A 21,443-nucleotide genomic window follows, 5' to 3' on the forward strand; every position below is an offset into this window, starting at 1 on the left:
CTGTAGATCTGAAATAATTGGATGGTGAAATTTGCATCCAGCCAACCAGAAAAGCCAGGCAAAGCAATTCAGGCATTCTTGAAATTCAAGGCAATCCTTGTACTGCAATTAAACATTATTTTAATTTTTTATAATTTTTTTACCCTTTTTTCTCCCCAATTCGTGGTATCCAATTGGTAGTTACAGTCTTGTCCCATCGCTGCAACTCCCGTATGGACTCGGGAGAGGCGAAGGTTGAGAGCCGTGCGTCCTCCGAAACACAACCCAGCCAAGCCGCACTGCTTCTTGGCACACTGATCGCTTAACCTGGAAGCCAGCCGCACCAATGTGTAGGAGGAAACACCGTACACCTGGCGAAGGTCTCAGCATGCATTGTGCCCGGCCCGCCACAGGAGTCACTAGTGCGCGATTGGACAAGAACATCCCTGCCGGCCAAACCCTCCCCTAACCCGGATGACGCTGGGCCAATTGAGCGCTGCCCCATGGGTCTCTCGGTCGCGGCCGGCTGCGACAGAGCCTGGACTCGAACCAGGATCTCTATGAAACATTATTTTTATAGTTTAAAAATATATTTAGTAAGCAGAAGGCATTTATAATTAAATGTAGAGTGGTGCTTTATAGTTATGTGATGACATCTCGTGCTCCGCGTAAATTATTCAGCAATCATCATTGTTTCCATTATCATTTGTCACAATAAAGTTCGACAAAAGAAAAATCCACCACTGTCGAACGGATAAAAACGTTGTCAATCTTTAGAAAATTACTCCTGTACAGTGGCTTGCGAAAGTATTCACCCCCTTGACATTATTCCTATTTTGTTGCCTTGCAACCTGGAATTAAAATTGATTTTTGGGGGGTTTGTATCATTTGATTTACACAACATGCCTACCACTTTTTATTGTGAAACAAACAAGAAATAAGACAAAAAAACTGAAAACTTGAGAGTGCATAACTATTCAACCCCCCCAAGTCAATACTTTGTAGAGACACCTTTTGCAGCAATTACAGCTGCAAGTCTCTTGGAGTATGTCTCTATAAGCTTGGCACATCTAGCCACTGGAATTTTTGCCCATTCTTCAAGGCAAAACTTCTCCAGCTCCTTCAAGTTGGATGGGTTCCGCTGGTGTACAGCAATCTTTAAGTTATACCACAGATTCTCAATTGGATTGAGGTCTGGGCTGTGACTAGGCCATTCCAATACATTTAAATGTTTCCCCTTAAACCACTCAAGTGTTGCTTTAGCAGTATACATAGGGTCATTGTCCTGCTGGAAGGTGAACCTCCATCCCAGTCTCAAATCTCTGGAAGACTGAAACAGGTTTCCCTCAAGAATTTCCCTGTATTTAGCGCCATCCATCATTCCTTCAATTCTGACCAGTTTCTCAGGCCCTGGTTTTATGGAAAGCCTTTAAAAATGACTGTTTCGCATCGCTAACTGGCTACAAAGTGGTAGACTCATGAATTACCATGCAGTTACGTCTTCAGAAAGTTGAAAGAAATACAAATTGCTGATGCATTCTCTAATATTCTTTACATGTAGGCTTTGGATTGAACGAATCTGCACTCTCTTTTTTCACTAGGGCATTCGGAAACAACTGCACAGTGAAGCCTATCAATACAATTATTATTTGGGTGATTTTTTTTCCTGGTCGCACTGGTGCTCCCAAAATAAAATATCAGGTCCCACAGCAAAATATCTAGGAGCATATGTGACCAAAATTGTCACACTTTAGAGCCTTGGTCAGACTGACCTGCCTGGACCTCTGATTATGTGGTCTGTCTTTAGGGGAGGAGTGCAGTTGAGTAGCTCTCCCACTGAGAAGCAGAGTCCATCAGGTCTGGTCCTCCAGCCTCCAACCTCCAGGCCTGGTCAGACTGCCCTGCCTGGACCTCTGATTCCGTGGTCTGTCTTTAGGGGAAGAGTGCAGTTGAGAAGCTCTCCCACTGAGAAGCAGAGTTCATCAGGTCTGGTCCTCCAGCCCCCAGCCTCCAGGCCTAACACAAAGCAGATGGTGAGGGGAGATTCCCAGCAGTAAAGGACGGGCTGAGGATAAGAGGAAAATAAAAGATGGAAGAGTGAGGAACAAATTATGGTCAGAAAGACAAACCTACTTTGTTGAGGCGAGTTGAGTTTTGATTATAACTGACAATTTCATCCTGATTAATAATTTGTTAATCCATATTTACAATGCTAACATAGAGTAATCAATGTTTGAGGAACTACAAAATAGGTTCAGAGTTCAAGTTAATGGCTCATCCATACACACAGACACACACCATCCCAAATATAAAAGCTAAATATGTTCTCGACGAAAGGCTTAAAAATTAAGATGAAGAAGAATGTTTAAGTGAACCCTCCCAGTCTCATTGATATGGGTGAGTGCACAACGGACACCCATCATTTCATATCACCATAGCGATTAGGAAACCTTTGATCTTTGGGGTGGATGTGATAGGATGATGAGGCAACAAGCTCTCACTGTCTCAATGCAGAATTAGACATTCATCCACGTTCTCCAAACTTAACATTTCAAAGTTGCTCCAAATGTCACATTTCTAAGTGTTTTCGTTGCTCCTGCTGCTCTGTATCGTCCCATTTCTCCAAACATCACATTTCTAAGTTAAGGGTTAGGTTTAGGCACTCATTCCGAATAGTTAAGGTAAGGGTTAAGGTTTACGTTTAGGCACTCATTCCAAATGGTTAAAGTTTGGGATAGTGTTAAAACCAAAAATAAAAAAACAGTGTCCACAAATGGAATTCAACACACAACCTCCAGAGTCATAGGATTACTTTAGAGCCCTGCCATGGACCTCTGATTATGTGGTCTGTCTTTAGAGGAGGGTTGCAGTTGAGAGGCTCTCCCGCTGAGAAGCAGAATCCACCAGGCCAGGTCCTCCAGACCCCAGCCTCCAGGCCTAACACGAAGCAGATGGTGAGGGGAGATCCCCAGCAGTAAAGGACGGGCTGAGGCCTCTGCTGGAGGTACAACAAGAACTAGAACCTAATTTGGAAGTGGAATCATAACATAGGAACAATGGACCTGCACATTGATATGCATAAAATGTTTGTGTGAATTTCTGGCAGACTAGACGCTGTGGTGCGTATTGCTGCTTTTCACAAGGTCAATTGCAAATTTGTCACAAAAAAAGGGAAAATGAGAAGGTCATTTTTTAGATTGCACAACCATCTAACCCTGCACATTATACACTATCCCCAAAATCCACCACCCTATCCCACAACTTTGTCCCTAAACAATCCTACACCAGGCCGTCTGCCAACTTGCGTCTTCATCTTCTGACAACGATAACCCCTCTAAACTGGAGTGGCAGGGACCAGAGTCCAAATGTCCATTTGGGCACACTTATTGGCTGACAGGAAGGATCTTTTGTTACAGTCTCTCTCATTCTTACACTCTCTGCCCACTCTCTCTGTCTCTCTTTGTCTCTCTAAATCAGTGGTCCTAAATCAGTGGTCCTCAAAAAAGTCGAGATCACTTTCTGAGTCAAAATGAAGGCAGAGATCTACCCCTCAGAATTTTTTTGAAACATGACTTAAAAGACGTAAGCCTATGCAACATTATTAACCTATTAAAAACAATGATGTTTGTAGTAGGCTATATGCCCAATACATTATCACTGCATATTGGCTATGCTTGAATTGCCCTGCCAAGGTTATTCTTCTCAGAGCATTTCAAAATGATATTTCAAAACTTAAGGCATACGATCACACTGGTAATATATCATAATTTGTCGTATTGTGAGGCACAGCTGAGTGAGCATAAATTCAAATAATGTGCTTTCTTTATTTTACTGGACTGATTATGCTTTCAATCTGATGATCAGTCTCAGTGGAGGGAGAGCATCAGAGGGTCTGCCTCTCACCATAGTACCATCTCTCAGCTATCCCCCCTCCGCCAAGACTGACCAAAATATATATTACAACCTATGTGTTGTGATAATTGCGTTGTTTGCTCTATAACCTTTTAGTTCATATCCCTTGAAACTGTGATACAGAGACAATAAGAAGACAGAGTAGCAAAATACATTTAACCACACCTTTGTATCATCACAAAACTGGAGAGCAACATCTGTCCGGTGAAGTCAACAAAACATATTGCATGTAACAAACAGTTACATGACCTACAGCATGGTCAAGCAAGGTAATGTTTCCGACATTTTCGGACTACTAAACAGCTATTGATTAAGAACCATGGAGAGTCGCAAAGAAAACAGAAGCTGCCTCCACTAATCCAGCAACATTTCAACTTCAACATCATGTAATCACCTATGCTTAGTCTAGTACAGTGACAACTAAAAGATACCAAAAACGATTTAGTACAATCAATGTAAACTAAATATGATGTGGCTGTCCATTGTACTGATTTGTGTGTGTGTGTGTGTGTGTGTGTGTGTGTGTGTGTGTGTGTGTGTGTGTGTGTGTGTGTGTGTGTGTGTGTGTGTGTGTGTGTGTGTGTGTGTGTGTGTGTGTGTGTGTGTGTGCGTGCAAGTAGAAAAAACATGTTGAGTCACCCTACTTGTAGAGACACGCCAATGCTATCCTCCTCTTTCCTGTTGCCTAAATGGTCTATGGCTGTCATACAGTACACACTTTAAGTTTTTGTTGTCCTATGCTAGCTGGTAAAATGCTTTCTCGCTAGCCTAACTACCTTTCATGGGCAACGATGTGCCAGGCCAGCTAGTTAACATTAGCATACTACTTCTAGCTACATGTTTAACTTCCATCATTTCATGCCAGGGGAACAATGTATGAATTTATGGTTAGATCCGTTATAATCATTGGCCAGTACTGAGAATTAAGTAAAACTACAAGTCCAAATCCCTATCTCCATCCATGGCTAATTTAGGACAGGGCTGATTTTAGCTAGCTATCTAGCCACCGGAGGACAACAACAACGAGATGCAACAATTCAAGTTTTTTTGTTGTCAATAATAACGTTTGTGATGTGATTGTTCGGAAGCCAAATCCAAACTGTCTTCCCTTAACACTTTTTTTGGGTGCGTCAGGACCATTCAGAGCTGAGCTCACTCAGTTGAGCACAACGCTGATTGGCTATTTTTTTTTTTTTTTTTATGATCAAGGGAGGCCAAATACTCGCTGGCTTCCCTTGCATTCACTGCTACAGGCGACAACAATGTCATACTCTTTCTGACCAGACAGCATCAGATAGATACGCTACACATGCTGAGACAGAGGGGCGCTGTTCGTTCGCTCAGATGCTTTTTCCGGTGAGATACATTCAGCCTCTTAGAAATTTATGAAACACATAGAGACAAAAGATAAATTATTTAGTATCTTTTTTTTCTTGGTAAATTTTTTGGGGAATCCATAAATACATGCCACTGCCAAAGAAAAGGACTCCGTCTTCAAGCTGATAGCAAAACTCAAGTCAGACTGCATTATTTCTGCCCCATGCACAAATTCATGTTGTTACTCCTATGACCAGTGCTGGTTGCAGTGTGAGTGGAGAAGTGCATTTCATGGCTTATAAAAATGTTGAATAAAAAGGTGTTGACAGTGATGAATAAAACTTTAATATGAACTCACTCGTAAAAACAGCAGCTCTTTGCTGTATTCATTGACAGTCTCTCTTTAGTCATGGTTTTAGATGTTTTGAAATTACAGTATCGTCTTACTTTGCTGTGCGCTCAAGGAAGCTGCAGTCAGACATGGTGATCTGAGGCTGTGTCTATTCTTGAGAGTTCATGCAGCTTTAGTATTCTGATTATAGAGTTGTAATCATGGAATTCAGAGCGCACCATGCATCTACACCTACATTTAAATGTGTCTACCATGTCCACAGTGTTTCCGGATTCCCATTTCCCACACTATATTCAAATGCCAGTATGCATTCCACAAACGGTGGAATAGGCTAAATATGATAATAACACAACAACTGATGGCAGTAGCTAACTACTGTAGCTAACTAGCCAGCTAACCTCTGTAGTTAGCCAGCAAGCTAGCAAGCAACGCTAGATGGATTGCAAACGGGTTAGCAGAACTCCAGCCAAACAACTTATTCTTCTCCTAAATATTCGCTAGCGGGCTAGCATTTTATGAGGCCAGTAAACACTTCCTCCAATGAAAAGGTGCCTTTCAGTCCCAAAACACACTTTTTCTGGAGACTTGTGGGAGGAGTGCTGATGACGTCGCCCACTGTATGCACTTTCGGTAGCCTGATTGCGTCCAGACTAAGGAGAAATCCGCACACAATGCATCCCTGACCACAGCCTGAAGTGGTCAGCCAGATCTGAACACAATTAGACCACAAAGCAACTTTTGTGCGTTTCAATGCAATCTTCATATTCTGATAGCAGAAGTCGCAGGTAGGTGTCAAGTTTAGACACAAACTTGGAGATCAACCAGTCAATCACAATCGACCATTTGGTGACCATCGATGGTTTTGTGAGCATCAACTGTTTGTGAATCCACTATCATCGAATTAAGGTGGGTCCTGCCTAGGCAAACTCTACAAAGTTATATGCTGGCCATGTCAAGATTGTAAACTTACAGGAAATGGACGACATCAGTGCCCCATTGACAGTGATTTACAGTAATTGGACGATTTCAGTGCCCCATTGATACGAACTGAACTGGACTACAAACACGAGTCGCTAATGATCATGTGACGAGGTAGCCTAGTCTGCAAACTTCAAGATTTGTGTCTGCCCTCACCCAACATAACATTTCCTCTTGGTCTAATGGTCTAAGATGTTGGTTTCTCCCGTGGGAGACTCGGGTTTATATCCTTACATATAGACTCCATTGGCTAGGCAGATTGGCATGCTTGGGCTAGTTGCTCTTGCTATCTGTATCTCTGTGTACATGTGGAACGGAGGTGGTTCAGTAAACTGTGCTTGCATGGTGAGTGATCTGACCTGAGACCTGAAGACCCGAGCCTTTAGCTCCATGGACTAACATGGTCTTGAGGTGTATTGACAACCCAGGTTTGACTCCCAGGTGGTCATCCAGACTGCTAGGGTTGCCAAGTAAAACAGGCAATTGAGCTAAACCAGTCTATATGCAAGGACATTGAATAATGATGATGCTGCTGATGATGATGAGGGTGATAAGGATGTTTAAAGACTTTCCATATAAAATTCATTTCACAGTTCATCACAAGTTACATTTCCTGATTCTTCATAACCATCACTGATGATGGAAAATATGCTTCCAGGAAACATGCCTTTGGCTCTTTTTGATAATTATTACTAGTTCCATACAATGCACATTAATGTCCTAATTATGGTGATGGAAGTCTCTGGAATATGTAAGGACAGGTTAACAGTAAAACTAGAGTTCAAGGAAGTAGTTTCACATCAACAATAGGCTACAAAGTTGGTGTAGGTTAAAGACAGTGAAGTTCTTTAGTTGCCTTGGAGACGGGGGTGGGGCCGCCGCTCGCGGAAACTGCCTTTAAATATGTCGTTGGAGTGAGAGGTTTTACACAGTCTCATTTGGATTTTACACTGAACTAGGCTACATAGTATAGTACCAGGGAAAACAACCAGGTACCGACCGTCGCCCTGAACACAAGACAATCAGAACCATGTGTGGTAAGAACGGATAGCCTACATCTAATCTAGATAATCGGGAGACAAATTACGCATTACGCATAACAAGCAATAGCCTACAGTAGGCTCGTCTAGTAGAGACTATTGGAATAGTACAATAGTATTAGCTATGTTGTTATTGTAATTTAAAACCAGTCCGTTGGGAGCCGTACCAAGGCAAACAGTTTTTGTGTGTGTCTCTGACACTGTCAATGAGGTGCCATCCTTGTAGGCAATTTAAATGTCAGCGTAGGCCAATTACTTAAATATAAACCTAGATTATATATAAATATAACTTGTATTACTTCTAGTAATAACAAAATAGGTTATCAGTGTTCTGCAGCGGTCCATATCTTGGTTGGACGACAATCCTTCCGCTTTAGACAATTAACATGTCAGTCTCATGGCATGTTCTGAGCTGCTACGTGTCAATGTAGCTCCTTGGGGTATTAATGACAGGTCTGGCAACATTGTAGGCTATGACAGGCCGGGCAACATTGTATTATGATCAGATTATGATGATAGTCTACATCAATAGGATACCATCAGCCCAGGAGCATCATTCCCAAATATTCAATTTAACAAAATTTAGGCTATGCTTAAAGAGATGTACTCTCATCCGAGTCGTTGGACTCTAGGCCTATGCACATTTATGTTGCTTAAATATGATTTTGCATTATCAAAAAATATATGATTGTATGCTATTTAAATGCTTTAGGGTTTTAATAGTAACTATTTGCCTCGAAGTGAAGCAATCCAAGCAAAGCTTTACAGCCAACTGTAAATGTAAGTCGGCTAGTTTCTTCCTGGCATCTCTCGACTGTAAATCTAGGTCTGTTAGTTTCCTCCCGGGATCTCCCCCGGGCCCCGGCCTAAAGTTAGACTACCTAGTCGAGGCGAACACTGCACGCAATGTGCTCCTTTCAATGGCCACCTGTGTTGCTCTGATTCCAAACTCCCTCCAGCGTGGTGCACATACTGGGACCTTAAATTGCAGACGTCACGACCATTTGAGGCGCTCTCCAGAGCATTATGTGTCATTCGCTTTTGATCAGAAACCTATGTAACTGTAATGGATATTTAATTAAATCATCGGTAAGGTTGCTCATTGAGACAGGCCCTTTATATCCCAATCAGACAGCCTCAAATGTTCTGTAAACAACAGCGGGAGATGCTGGTAGGAAATCAAAAAGTCAGTGACTGACAGCGGCTACAGAGTCAGTGTTCACAGAATGTCCTTCATAGAATACAACAGTGAATAATCCGTGTGTCCTTTGTCTGGCATCAATCATTATCAATTGATATGAGAATAATTCATTACAAGTTTATTGACCATCAACCCACACCTTGAGTGCCACAAAAACTTAAATATAGTAAACATTGTGGAAAACACTAAATCTATTTTCAGCATTACACTCATTCATCGTCAACACTGATGATTCATTTGCACCACTATGAATCTCCCATGAAGTGGCTTTTTTTATTTCCAAAGCTTTGATTATATGATTCCATTATTTCTCCAGTTGGACAGGGATTAGTTTGTTGATATACACTTTTAATGATATATTTTGATTTCCATTCATGTCTAAGCTGTCCCAGTTGGCCATGTCGGTAATTTATATGCGTAGGCCACTGTCTCCATGTTCACAACACATTATAGAGAATCATATTCCCAAACACAGGAATAGAGTATTATGAACAACAAAAAACTGTTGGGATACTGACTGCTGTACAGTACTTGCCTCCTCAACTGTTTTCTAGACCATAGTCTAGTACTGAATGGATAGTCTACATTACACCTACACACTGCTCAAGTCTTTCAGTGAAAGTACTCATAAAACAGCTTGAGTTGACTGTAAAGATAGACCGAAAGAGAGGGTGAAATAAGTAAATAGTCTTTCTCTTGTTCTCTCTCCCCTCCCTCCCCCTCCTTCACCCCTTTATCCCCTCTTTTTCAAACTCATTGCAGGGATCTTTGCCTACCTGAATTACTGTGTGCCTCGCACCAGAAAGGAAATATTCGAGACACTGGTGAAGGGACTGCAGAGGCTGGAGTACAGAGGCTACGATTCAGCAGGTAAGGCCCTGGGTATCACCCTGAACACGCACACACAACAGATCCTTCACACTAAAGCCCACAGAGTACCACTCTCGCACCTGCATCTCACTATGTTTATTCCAGTCTTACTTTGGAACTGCACAGGCAGTATACGGCTTCAAGCACAGTTATGACAAACATTAGTAAAACCACTGTCATTACACTGTAAAACCCCAAAGACTAGTTATTCCTTTACTCTGTGCTTCAGGGCGGTTAAGCAGTGAGAATATTGATACAGAGACTCTGTGTGGTGGTACTAAAAGTATGGTATCTAATCACTTACAGTTGAGGGCTGCCGGTTACTGTCGGTTATTATGCCGATGAGTACATTGTCCTGCTATGTTGACATGCAGGTACTGTTGAAGCAGGTGTACACATGTGATCACATGGTCCATTTGAAACTGGGTGTGGACACGCCATCTAGCTGGTGTAACATTGGGCAAAAGGTAGCTCTAATACATTATTACTTCCACCCATCTGATGATCCATTGGGTAGTAGGATCTCGGCTACAGTGGTTCCTCCTTTAAAAGTTGCGAGCTTACACCGCGGGTCTCAGAGGTACCCAGCGTCACGGCTTCATTGCTCCAGACCACCACAAGGGGGAGTTAGAGCACTCATTATGCATTTGGGTCCCAAGCTTTTTATATGGCCAATCATATTGCGTGGTTCCAATGACGAATTTGACACGAGCCACCTGTCTCTGGTGACTTTCTTCAGCAAAGATGGCTGACAAAACATTCCAGTGGAAGCTAATTTAAGTAATTATAACATCATAACGAATCAAGAAATTTTTTTACAATTGAGAGGAATATGTTGGTTAATGTAGAGACAAACGATTGTGCATATTCTATTGTCATAAAGTTAATTTACGAAAATCGCTATTTAGCAAGTTTTTTTTCAGTCATATCCAATACCAGATGTATCTAACTCCATTCTTTGAATGATGCTGTGTCTGCATGTGTGTATTACAATTAAACACTTCAACAGTGTTTACCACTCCTGCTGTTAGGAGTGGTAAACTAGTGGTCAGTTAGGATCACCACTTTATTTTAAGAATGTGAAATGTCAGAACAATGGTAGAGAGAATGATTTATTTCAGCTTTTATTTCTTTCATCACATTTCCAGTGCGTCAGAAGTTTACATACATTCAATTAGTATTTGGTAGCATTGCCTTTAAATTGTTTAACTTGGGTCAAACGTTTTGGGTAGCCTTCCACAAGCTTCCCACAATAAGTTGGGTGATTTTGGCCCATTCCTTCTGACAGAGCTGGTGTAACCGAATCAGGTTTGTAAGCCTCCTTGCTCGCACACTCCCCACAACATGATGCTGCCACCCCCGTGCTTCACGGTTGGGATGGTGTTCCTCGGCTTGCAAGCCTCCCCCTTTTTCCTCCAAACATAACGATGGTCATTATGGCCAAGCAGTTCTATTTTTGTTTCATCAGACCAGAGGACATTTCTCCAAAAAGTACGATATTTTTCCCCATGTGCAGTTGCAAACCGTAGTGTGGCTTTTTTATAGCGGTTTTGGAAGAGTGGCTTATTTCCTTGCTGAGCGGCCTTTCAGGTTATGTCGATGTAGGACTCGTTTTACTGTGGATATAGATATTTTGTATCCTCCAGCATCTTCACAAGGTCCTTTGCTGTTGTTCTGGGATTGATTTGCACTTTTCGCACCGAAATACGTTCATCTCTAGGAGACAGAACGCATTTTCAGAACTGTGACCTTAATTTCCTACCGTCTATAAGCTGTTAGTGTCTTAACGACTGTTCCACAGGTGCATGTTCATTAATTATTTATGGTTCATTGAACAAGCATGGGAAACAGTGTTTAAACCTTTTACAATGAAGATCTGTGAAGTTATTTAGATTTTTACGAATTATCTTTGAAAGACAGGGTCCTGAAAAAGCGAAGTTTTTTGTTGTTGCTGAGTTTAGATAACGTGCCACAGAATGCTGCAGCAGCCCGCAAGGTGTGCCGCAGTATGACACAACTTTTAAAGGAGGAACCACTGTAGGGGTTGATTTTGGGACAGGGCATCGGTCAACAGTGTTCAGTTAAATGAGATGAGGTGAACCCAAAAAGCAAAGAATGCAGTGGTAGAGAGTCCTGAACATGTGAGGAGAGAATCTGTTGCCCCTATTCCTGTTCTGAGCCTGACCATACACCAGTGATATCTGCCTCACTGATATTTACTATTGCTTTGGCACATGTTTAACATGATTATTAAATGACTACCGCATCTCTGTACCCCACACAAACAATTATCTGTAAGGTCCCTAAGTCGAGCAGTGAATTTCAAGCACAGATCCAACCACAAAGATCAGGGAGGTTTTCCTATGGTTCGCATTAATGACACCTATTGGTAGAAGGGTAACAAAAAAAAGCTGACATTTAATATCCTTTGAGCATTGTGCAGTTATACATTTTACACTGTGGATGGTGTATCAATACACCCAGTCACTACAAAGGTACAGGTGCCCTTCCTGAATCAGTTGCCGGAGAGGGAGGAAACCGCACAGGGATTTCAGCATGAGGCCAATGGGGATTTTTAAACAGTTACAGAGTTTAAAGGCTGTGATACGAGATAACTGAGGATGGATCAACAACATTGTAGTTACTCCACAATACTAACATAAATTACAGAATGAAAAGAAGAAAGACATAATCAACATAATAAAAATAAGGTACTAAAGTAATATTTGGCAAAGAAAGTAACTTTTTGTCCTGAATACAAAGCGTTATGTTTGGGGCAAATTCAACACAACACATCACTGAGTACCAGTCTTCATATCTTCATAGTTTGTCATCTGCAAGGACTAGGGACTTTTTTTTTAGGATAAAAAGAAACGGAATAGAGCTAAGCACAGGCAAAATCCTAGAGGAAAACCTGGTTCTGTCTGCTTTCCAACACTGGGAGACAAATTCTCCTTTCAGCAGGACAATAACCTAAAACACAAGGCCAAATATACACTGGAGTTGCTTACCAAGACAACATTGAATGTTCCTCGTTACAGTTACAGGCTGTCTAGCAATGATCAACAACCAACTTGACAGAGCTTGACATTTTTTTAAAGAATGGGCAAATATTGTATAGTCCAGGTGTGCAAAGCTCTTAGAGACTTACCGAGAAAGACTCACAGCTGTAATCGCTGCCAAAGGTGATTCTAACATGTGTTGACTCAGGGGATTGAATACTTATCTAATCAAGATACATTAGTGTTTTATTTTACATTAATAAAAAAAAAAAAGATTTATTTTTTTAAGTAATTTTGTGTAGATCGTTGACAAAATATGCAATGCATTTGAAACACAACAAAATGTGGAAAAAGTTAAGGGGTGTGAATACTTTCTGAAGGCACCTTACACACACACACACACACACATACATACACACACACACACACACACACACACACACACACACACACACACACACACACACACACACACACACACACACACACACACACACACACACACACACACACACACACACACACACACACACACCCCTTGTGACGTAAGCTGGTTGATATTCACAAGAGATTCCACAGTAATCAGCTCTTTCCTCAGAAAGGTCCGTTACAAAGGTTTTGTATTATTTCAGGCAGTAGTTTTAAAAGTAGTGCTAATGAGCCACAACAGGTCCCCGGAAATGGTGTACTATGACATCCATTTTGTATGATATGTGACGTCCTGCAAAAAATGTAAATATATATTTAGCAATTCGTATGATATTGTTACAAATCCAATTTGTACAATATGTTATGAATTTGTTGTTCTTCAGATCTTGTTCAATCTCTTTAATTGAGTGTTTCTTATGGAGTAGGATGGATTTGGAGTCTTTCAAACAAGTTTTCAAATTGGACATGAACACTGCCTCAGTTGAAGTTGAACTGATTCATTGAATAGCCTTGCAGCCTGCTAGCCAGCAAGTTTAGCCTTCATTGACCATGATTGGTTTATGGTTGGTATTGCTATACATTTGCCTCAGTAGTTTTTCTCCCTGGTCTCAGGCATCGCTGTGGATGGTGACAAAAACACAACGACAGATGGCATCAACAACAACAACAACATCGTTCTCATTAAGAAGAAAGGCAAAGTCAAGGCCCTGGATGAAGAGCTCTACAGTAGGTCTTATGGATACATTTCTCTCATTCCCTACATCACACTCCTCTCCTCCAGCGTCAGATATATGATTCCAATGCCTGTACCTCTCTTCTTGGTAACTCCTTTTCTGCCTCAAGACCCTTCTAGTGCACTTCTCTCCCTCTTCTATCTCTCCTCAAGCTTTCCCTTCTGCTCTGTCCTAACCAAATACCTCTTTAATGAAAGAGGGTACAGTGTAGGGTTATGGTACGGGTGTAAGGGTTATGGTAAGACATTGAGCACGGCTGAATTACCAGACTATTGTAGTCAGTCTTCTGTCAGCTTTACCCTATCACTGTACCCATTATTGACTGATGTTAAGTCGTATCATGTTACTGTTCAATCATTGATAGAATACCTTTGTTCGTATTGTTGATCAGTGCTTGATGTGCTTTGTGATCAGAGAAAGACTGCATGGATCTGGAGGTAGAGTTGGACACACACTTTGGCATGGCTCACACACGCTGGGCCACACACGGAGAACCCAGCGCCCTCAACAGCCATCCCCACCGCTCCGACAAGAACAATGGTAACACACACTCACCTGTGTACACACTCACACGCACACACTCACCTGTGTATACACACACACACACACACACAGTTCCTACCTACACACAACATACAGCGCAGACATACACACCAACCCACTGCTCTGTCATGGCTTTGACAAGTGAGCTAGTTTTGTTCTGGTTACTGATTGGCCAGAGATATGAATGTGTAAAACACACCTAACATACTGTGACCAGCCCTTGCCTCCCCAAAGCTCTCTCTTATAGGGAGAGTTCTAGGGGAGTGTGGGAGGCCTCAGTGAAAGGAGTATTTATTTACACACATCCAAACGTAGGACATGAGATGGACAGAGAGAATCAGCCTTTCACAGAGGCCAGCCAGACAGACAGGGTCTTGTTCAGTTGACTTTAAACATAGCCATGTCCTTCCTCAGGCACACCTTTTCATGTGTTCTGTCGTGTCTTTGGCTATGCCGGATTAAGTGATATGACATGCTAACCTATAAAATTCTTTCTCTGTAATTGATATTACCTGATTAAGCTAATCATGTAAATGTAATTAACTAGAAAGTCGGGGCACCACAGAAGAACGTTTATAGAGCCGTTATCTTCCGAATAAACTCTTAAAATACTTAGTAATATTTTATATCGATAGCAGTCAATATTAACCCTTATCTTATTTTCAGTCTCATAATGAAAGTTGTAAATTCTTGGCTATCTTCACGAACCCTGGCTAACAAGTTGAATCAGCAATACAAAATTGGGTTTAATTATTTATTTACTAAATACCTAAACTAATCACACAGAATTACAAATACACAGAATACAAATGATGTCATACAGAAAACATCCCTGGTAGACGGAACCTGTATGATGGCTGGTTACACAAAGGAAAGGGGGTTGGGCTTGAATGAAAGAGCGGGAAGACTTAGGAACAAAGAAACAGCAGCTATGCTATCGTAAATACAGTATCTTATGCATTCTAAATTACCGCCCATCTGGAAAAGGAAAATGCAATAAATATTTACTCTGAGCTGCGCTTCGGTAGATTGGTTGTAGATGCTGGCAGGGTTGGCCAACAGATCTTCCTGTCCTCGGAAGAATGTCTCTGGCGGTAAATTGGATACGTGGTGGTATCTTCGTCTGTTTGTTAGACTGGATCCGTCGTCCGTCCTTTCCTAGCCCACGTCTACAGCGGCCGCTGCTAACTGCTAACCTTGGCGTGATCCTGGACAACACCCTGTCGTTCTCCACTAACATCAAGGCGGTGACCCGATCCTGTAGGTTCATGCTCTACAACATTCGCAGAGTACGACCCTGCCTCACACAGGAAGCGGCGCAGGTCCTAATCCAGGCACTTGTCATCTCCCGTCTGGATTACTGCAACTCGCTGTTGGCTGGGCTCCCTGCCTGTGCCATTAAACCCCTACAACTCATCCAGAACGCCGCAGCCCGTCTGGTGTTCAACCTTCCCAAGTTCTCTCACGTCACCCCGCTCCTCCGCTCTCTCCACTGGCTTCCAGTTCAAGCTCGCATCCGCTACAAGACCATGGTGCTTGCCTACGGAGCTGTGAGGGGAACGGCACCTCCATACCTTCAGGCTCTGATCAGGCCCTACACCCAAACAAGGGCACTGCGTTCATCCACCTCTGGCCTGCTGGCCCCCCTACCTCTGAGGAAGCACGGTTCCCGCTCAGCCCAGTCCAAACTGTTCGCTGCTCTGGCACCCCAATGGTGGAACAAGCTCCCTCACGACGCCAGGACAGCGGAGTCAATCACCACCTTCCGGAGACACCTGAAACCCCACCTCTTTAAGGAATACCTGGGATAGGATAAAGTAATCCTTCTAACCATCCCCCCCCTTAAAAGATTTAGATGCACTATTGTAAAGTGGTTGTTCCACTTGATATCATAAGGTGAATGCACCAATTTGTAAGTCGCTCTGGATAAGAGCGTCTGCTAAATGACTTAAATGTAAATGTAACTCAACGGCTAGGAAGTATCACTTCTGTAGTGAATAAGCTCAAAGTTCATACCATTCGCCACCAAAGCTCACGCCGAGGTTGGCTTAGTTCTGTACTTGACGTGTGTCCTTCTAACGTAGAGGCTGCAGACCTCACGTACTGGAACATGTGGTTATCTTTTCGTCAAAGGCTTATATAGTGGAGAGGGGGAAGGATGTATTTCATCGTTTATAACCCCTGTCTCTTCACAGGGGTGGGCCACTGATCAAGCAGGGCACTTTCCTTATGAAAACCCAATTCTCTCATTTGGAAGCTAAAATTACATTTAATCTCCTAACAAACAATTTCAATATCAAACATTTCAATTGCATAACAATTCCATGTGACTCTGATAACTAGAGGGTGTATACTTTCCCAGGTACAGTTTGTGTCGTCCTGTCATCAGTCATAATGTCTCAGATGACAACCGAACTGACATCCATACTCATTACGTTCCAAAGCATATTTCCAACTGGTTTTATTACCAAAATATGGTTCCTTTCCCCATTTGTTTGATGTTCCCAGACTCTCTATATTTAACAGGACAGCAGTCCTTCAGGACAGCAGTCCTTCAGTAGGGTCAGAAAGAGAGGGGAAGGGAGAAAGGTATTTATGGGGGGGTCATAAACCTTACCCACAGGCCAACATCATGACAGTTCTTTGTGCTAAAGATAACTATGTTCAGAGTCATTTTCACATGCATAAATTCCTAGTTCTGACTGCCACATGCAAAGGTGTGTGTGCGTGTGTCAGCACTCAGGATACACTCCTTAACTATGCAATCAGGCAGGAATTACAGGAATTGCTGTTAAGATACTCTACATGACCAAAGGTATGTGGACACCTGCTCGTCTAACATCTTATTCCAAAATTATGGGCATTAATATGGAGTTGGTCCCCCCTTTGCTTCTATAACAGCCTCCACTCTTCTGGGAAGGCTTTCCACTAGATGTTGGAACATTGCTGCGGGGACTTGCTTCCCATTCAGCCACAAGAGCATTAGTGATGTCAGGCCTGGCTCGCAGTCGGCGTTCCAATTCATCCCAAAGGTGTCCGATGGGGTTGAGGTCAGGGCTCTGTGCAGGCCAGTCAAGTTCTTCCTCACTGAACTCAACAAAAAAATGTGTACACGGACCTCTCTTTGTGCACAGGAGCATTGTCATGCTGAAACAGGAAAGGGCCTTCCCCAAACTGTTGCCACAAAGTTGGAACCACAGAATCGTCTAAAATGTCATTGTATGCTGTAGCGTTATGATTTCCCTTTACTGGAACTAAGGGGCCTAGCCCGAACCATGAAAAACATCCTCAGACCATTATTCCTCCTTCAACAAACTTTACAGTTGGCACTATGCATTTGGGCAGGTAGGGTACTCCTGGCATCCGCCGAACCCGGATTCATCTGTTAGACTGCCAGATGGTGAAGCATGATTCATCACTCCAGAGAACGCATTTCCACTGCTCCAGAGTCCAATGGTGGCGAGCTTTACACCACTCCAGCCGACGCTTGGCATTGTGTATGGTGATCTTAGGCTTGTGTGCGGCTGCTTGGCCATGTAAACCCATTTCACGAAGCTCCCGACTAACAGTTCTTGCGCTGACGTTGCTTCCAGAGGGAGTTTTGAACTCGGTAGTGAGTGTTGCAACCGAGGACAGACGATTTTTACACGCTAAGTGCTTCAGCTGAGCCGTTGTTGCTCTTAAACATTTTGCTTTTAAACATTTCCACTTCACAATAGCAGCACATACAGTTGACTGGGGCAGCTCTAGCAGGGCAGAAATTTGACTAAATGACTTGTTGTAAAGGTGGCATCCTATGATGGTGCCACGTTGAAAGTCACTGAGCTCTTCACTAAGGCCATTCTACTGCCAATGTTTACTATGGAGATTGCATGTCTGTGTGCTCGATTTTATATACCTATCAGCAATGGGTGTGGCTGAAATCGCTGAATCCACTAATTTGAAGGGGTGTCCACATGCTTTTGCCCATATAGTGTATGTTAAGAAAATTTCCTAACTGATTTCTCACTGTCTCTATTTCCTGACTGATTTCTTGCTGTCTCTATTTTCCCTCAGAGTTTGTTGTCATCCACAATGGCATCATCACCAACTACAAAGAGTTAAAGAAGTACCTGGTAAGTACAAGTCCTACTCTACCCCTCCACTCTGCTGTCTGTATTTCTATAGTTCTACTCTATTTCAGTATAAATTACTCCACCGTAAAGTTCAGCTAGTTTTGGGTCACACCCTTGGTAATGGACCGAGATATGATCAGAAGGGTTATAGGGTTTCAAGTCCTCTGTCATCCATTGCCTTTGACGATCTTAGTCCTGGGTCCTTTGTTTTGGGTTTTTTGACCGATGACTCTTGCACTGTTCTACACAAATGCAAGTGAATTGAAATGGCATTGACAAAGTAGCAATGGGCAATGTTTGCTTAGGCCAAAGTGGAATTCATACAGTATATCTTTTATCCTCTGAGTCAGCTTGCCTTTTGTCTGTCTTGTTTTGTCAGTCGAGTTTTGCTGGTTCTGCCCAGCTAGCACATAACGAATAATATTCGGAGAACCATATGTTTCTTAGAGCTTGGTGAGAGCATGGTTGTCCTATGGTTATTTTGCATACAACCTTCCCACAACTTTCTGGGAATGGTGCATGATAGTTGCTTGGCTTTGAACATTCTATTTTCTTGGTATTTCATTGCTTTAATAGAAGATTTTCTAAAAGTTTAAACATAGTTACAGTTAATTTCAATTTTGGTAATGTTTTAGGAATGTTCTCTAACTGGTTTGACATTAGGAATGTTCTCAAATATTTCAGAGAATGTTAAGAAACAACATTCTTCTGTGGGAATTTCAGTACTTCCACAGAACATTTCACACAAGTTCCCGTGTGGTTCTATTTCATGTCATATTTTATTATATTCTGGTGAAGTTATAAAAATGGTGTGACTTTAGCGATGTTCTTAGAACGTTCAGATAACGTATGGTTCTCTTTTGGCAATATTCTGGGAATGTAAAAAAAAAATAAGGAAATTGTACACATTAACATCAATAAACTCTACATTATTTTCTCAGAACATTAAGAAGACTTTCCATAAAAAACACAAGAAAAATGTTGTAACATTCAGAGAACATTCTAAGAATGTTATTTAAAAGCATACATTTGGTTCTCAGTATCAAACAAAATCTCTCTATCCTCAATCATTTTAAGTGTGTTTAGGTGTGTCAGCGCACCAACTAATTGGTCACACCTGATCTTAATGAGTTCTTGTTTCCTTTCAAAAGGGGTCTGTTTGAGTAGACAAAAATAAACAGCTTCGTATGCGTAAAAGAACATGGCATGCTATCTCCATCCTGGTGGTGCAGTGGACTTCCATGGTTTAAGAACAGAAGATCATAAGTTTGAATTTTACTGATGCCGTATCACAATAAAAAAATAAATGTATTCACATGATGAATGTCTAAGGAAGTGAATGTATCCCATCTGTGCTTGTTACAAAAGGTTTACCCCAAATAAGCTTGCAGTGTTAGTAAAAGTCTTAAGTTTTTCAAAACCTTCCAAATAACCTATAATTTCCATTCTCAAAGCATTAATATATCCTCTCAGGAAAACTTTGAAAGGAACCAGAGTAAAATGTTCTCAGAACCTCCCTGCAACTTAAAAATAAACTTTCCCAGAACCGGCAAAATGTTCACTTCTGTTCTTAGAACGTTTAAAAAACGTTCTGTTTTACTGGTCAGGAAACGTATGGCTTCGATTCCACTGTCACGTTCGTCGTAGTAAATGGACCAAGGCGCAGCGGGTCGAGTGCTCATCTTAACTTTATTAGTGAACACTTAAATAAACAAAACAAACTAACAGTCTTGCAGGCTAAATACCGCAGTGCTAAGAACAACCTCCCACAATCCCCAAAACAAGCACTCCTAATTATAGGACCTTCAATCAGAGGCAACGATACACAGCTGCCTCCAATTGAAGGCTCCAATCCCAAATACCTAACCATAGAATTAAACACCCTAGAACAGACATAGAAAGATACAATATAGAACAATGACCAAAACCCCGGAATACATAAATCAAACACCCCTCTACATAAACACATACTCAAAACCATATAAAACAAATACCCCCCGCCACGTCCTGACCAAACTATAATAACAAATAACCCCTTTACTGGTCAGGACGTGACACCCACAACCAATGTGAAACCAAAAACATTAGTTCCCACAACTTCCAAGGAACCAAATGTGCTAGCTGGGTACCTTCTCCTCAGCTATAATGGGTATAAATTGATGCAAGCAGGAGATACTGAATAGTAACTGATAGCTACCTCTACTGGTTTTGCTAGTTATCACTCATAATTCTTAGGGTATAGAATGTTGTTCTTACCTATCCTAGCAGATACCCATCCCAATGCAATTATATCCTAGCAGACAGTAAAATAAGTTACAATAAATCATGTTTTGTGAACCATGCTGACTGTACTTACCTCCTCTTAGATCTGTTTGTGCTGTAGCCAACTCCTCTGACTATTGGTGTTATGCTAGCGGAGTTATTATGCTAGCTAATGCACATTTAACCTTTATTTAGGCAGGGAGTCCATTTGAGACCAAGAGAGCCTTGCATGAAAAGCCCAGCAATTACACAATAAAAGTTAGAGGCATCTCCGGGAGTGCTGCTTCAGTAAGCTTGTAATATTCATTCTGATCCCCACCCTCTTTCAGAACTCCAAGGGCTATGAGTTTGAGTCAAAGACGGACACAGAGGTCATCCCTAAACTGATCAAATACGTTTACGACAACCGAGAGAGAGAAGACCTGTCCTTCTCTACCCTGGTGGAGAGGGTCATTCAACAGCTGGTGAGTACTGGGACACCTCAATCAGTCAATACAATTTATTTATAAAGCCCCTTTTACATCAGCAGATGTCACAAAGTGCTTATTCAGAAACCAAGCCTAAAACCCCAAAGAGCAAGCAATGCAGGTCAGGGTTCCATTGCCACAGGCAAAACAGCAGAAACTGGATCAGCAGCACGACCAGGTGGACTAGGGACGGGGAGAGCCAGGAGTCATCAGGCCAGGTAGTCCTGAGGCATTGTCCTAGG

At 42.0% G+C, this 21,443-nt stretch overlaps 1 protein-coding gene across 2 annotated transcripts in view; it reads left to right on the plus strand.

Moving 5' to 3' along the window:
- Nucleotides 1–7,339: 7,339 nt before the first annotated feature.
- The window catches only part of LOC106604909 (glutamine--fructose-6-phosphate aminotransferase [isomerizing] 2), a 36,579-nt gene continuing 22,475 nt past the window's right edge, over nt 7,340–21,443 (plus strand). For both annotated transcript variants that reach the window (XM_045718248.1, XM_014200030.2), the window contains exons 1-6: nt 7,340–7,575; nt 9,542–9,649; nt 13,693–13,806; nt 14,229–14,354; nt 18,414–18,472; nt 21,064–21,198. In XM_045718248.1, coding sequence (XP_045574204.1) covers nt 7,569–7,575; nt 9,542–9,649; nt 13,693–13,806; nt 14,229–14,354; nt 18,414–18,472; nt 21,064–21,198 — 549 coding nt within the window. In that variant the 5' untranslated portion in view covers nt 7,340–7,568. The remainder of the gene's footprint in view (nt 7,576–9,541; nt 9,650–13,692; nt 13,807–14,228; nt 14,355–18,413; nt 18,473–21,063; nt 21,199–21,443) is intronic.

Source organism: Salmo salar, chromosome ssa05 (assembly GCF_905237065.1).
Source record: "Salmo salar chromosome ssa05, Ssal_v3.1, whole genome shotgun sequence".
NCBI lineage: Eukaryota > Metazoa > Chordata > Actinopteri > Salmoniformes > Salmonidae > Salmo > Salmo salar.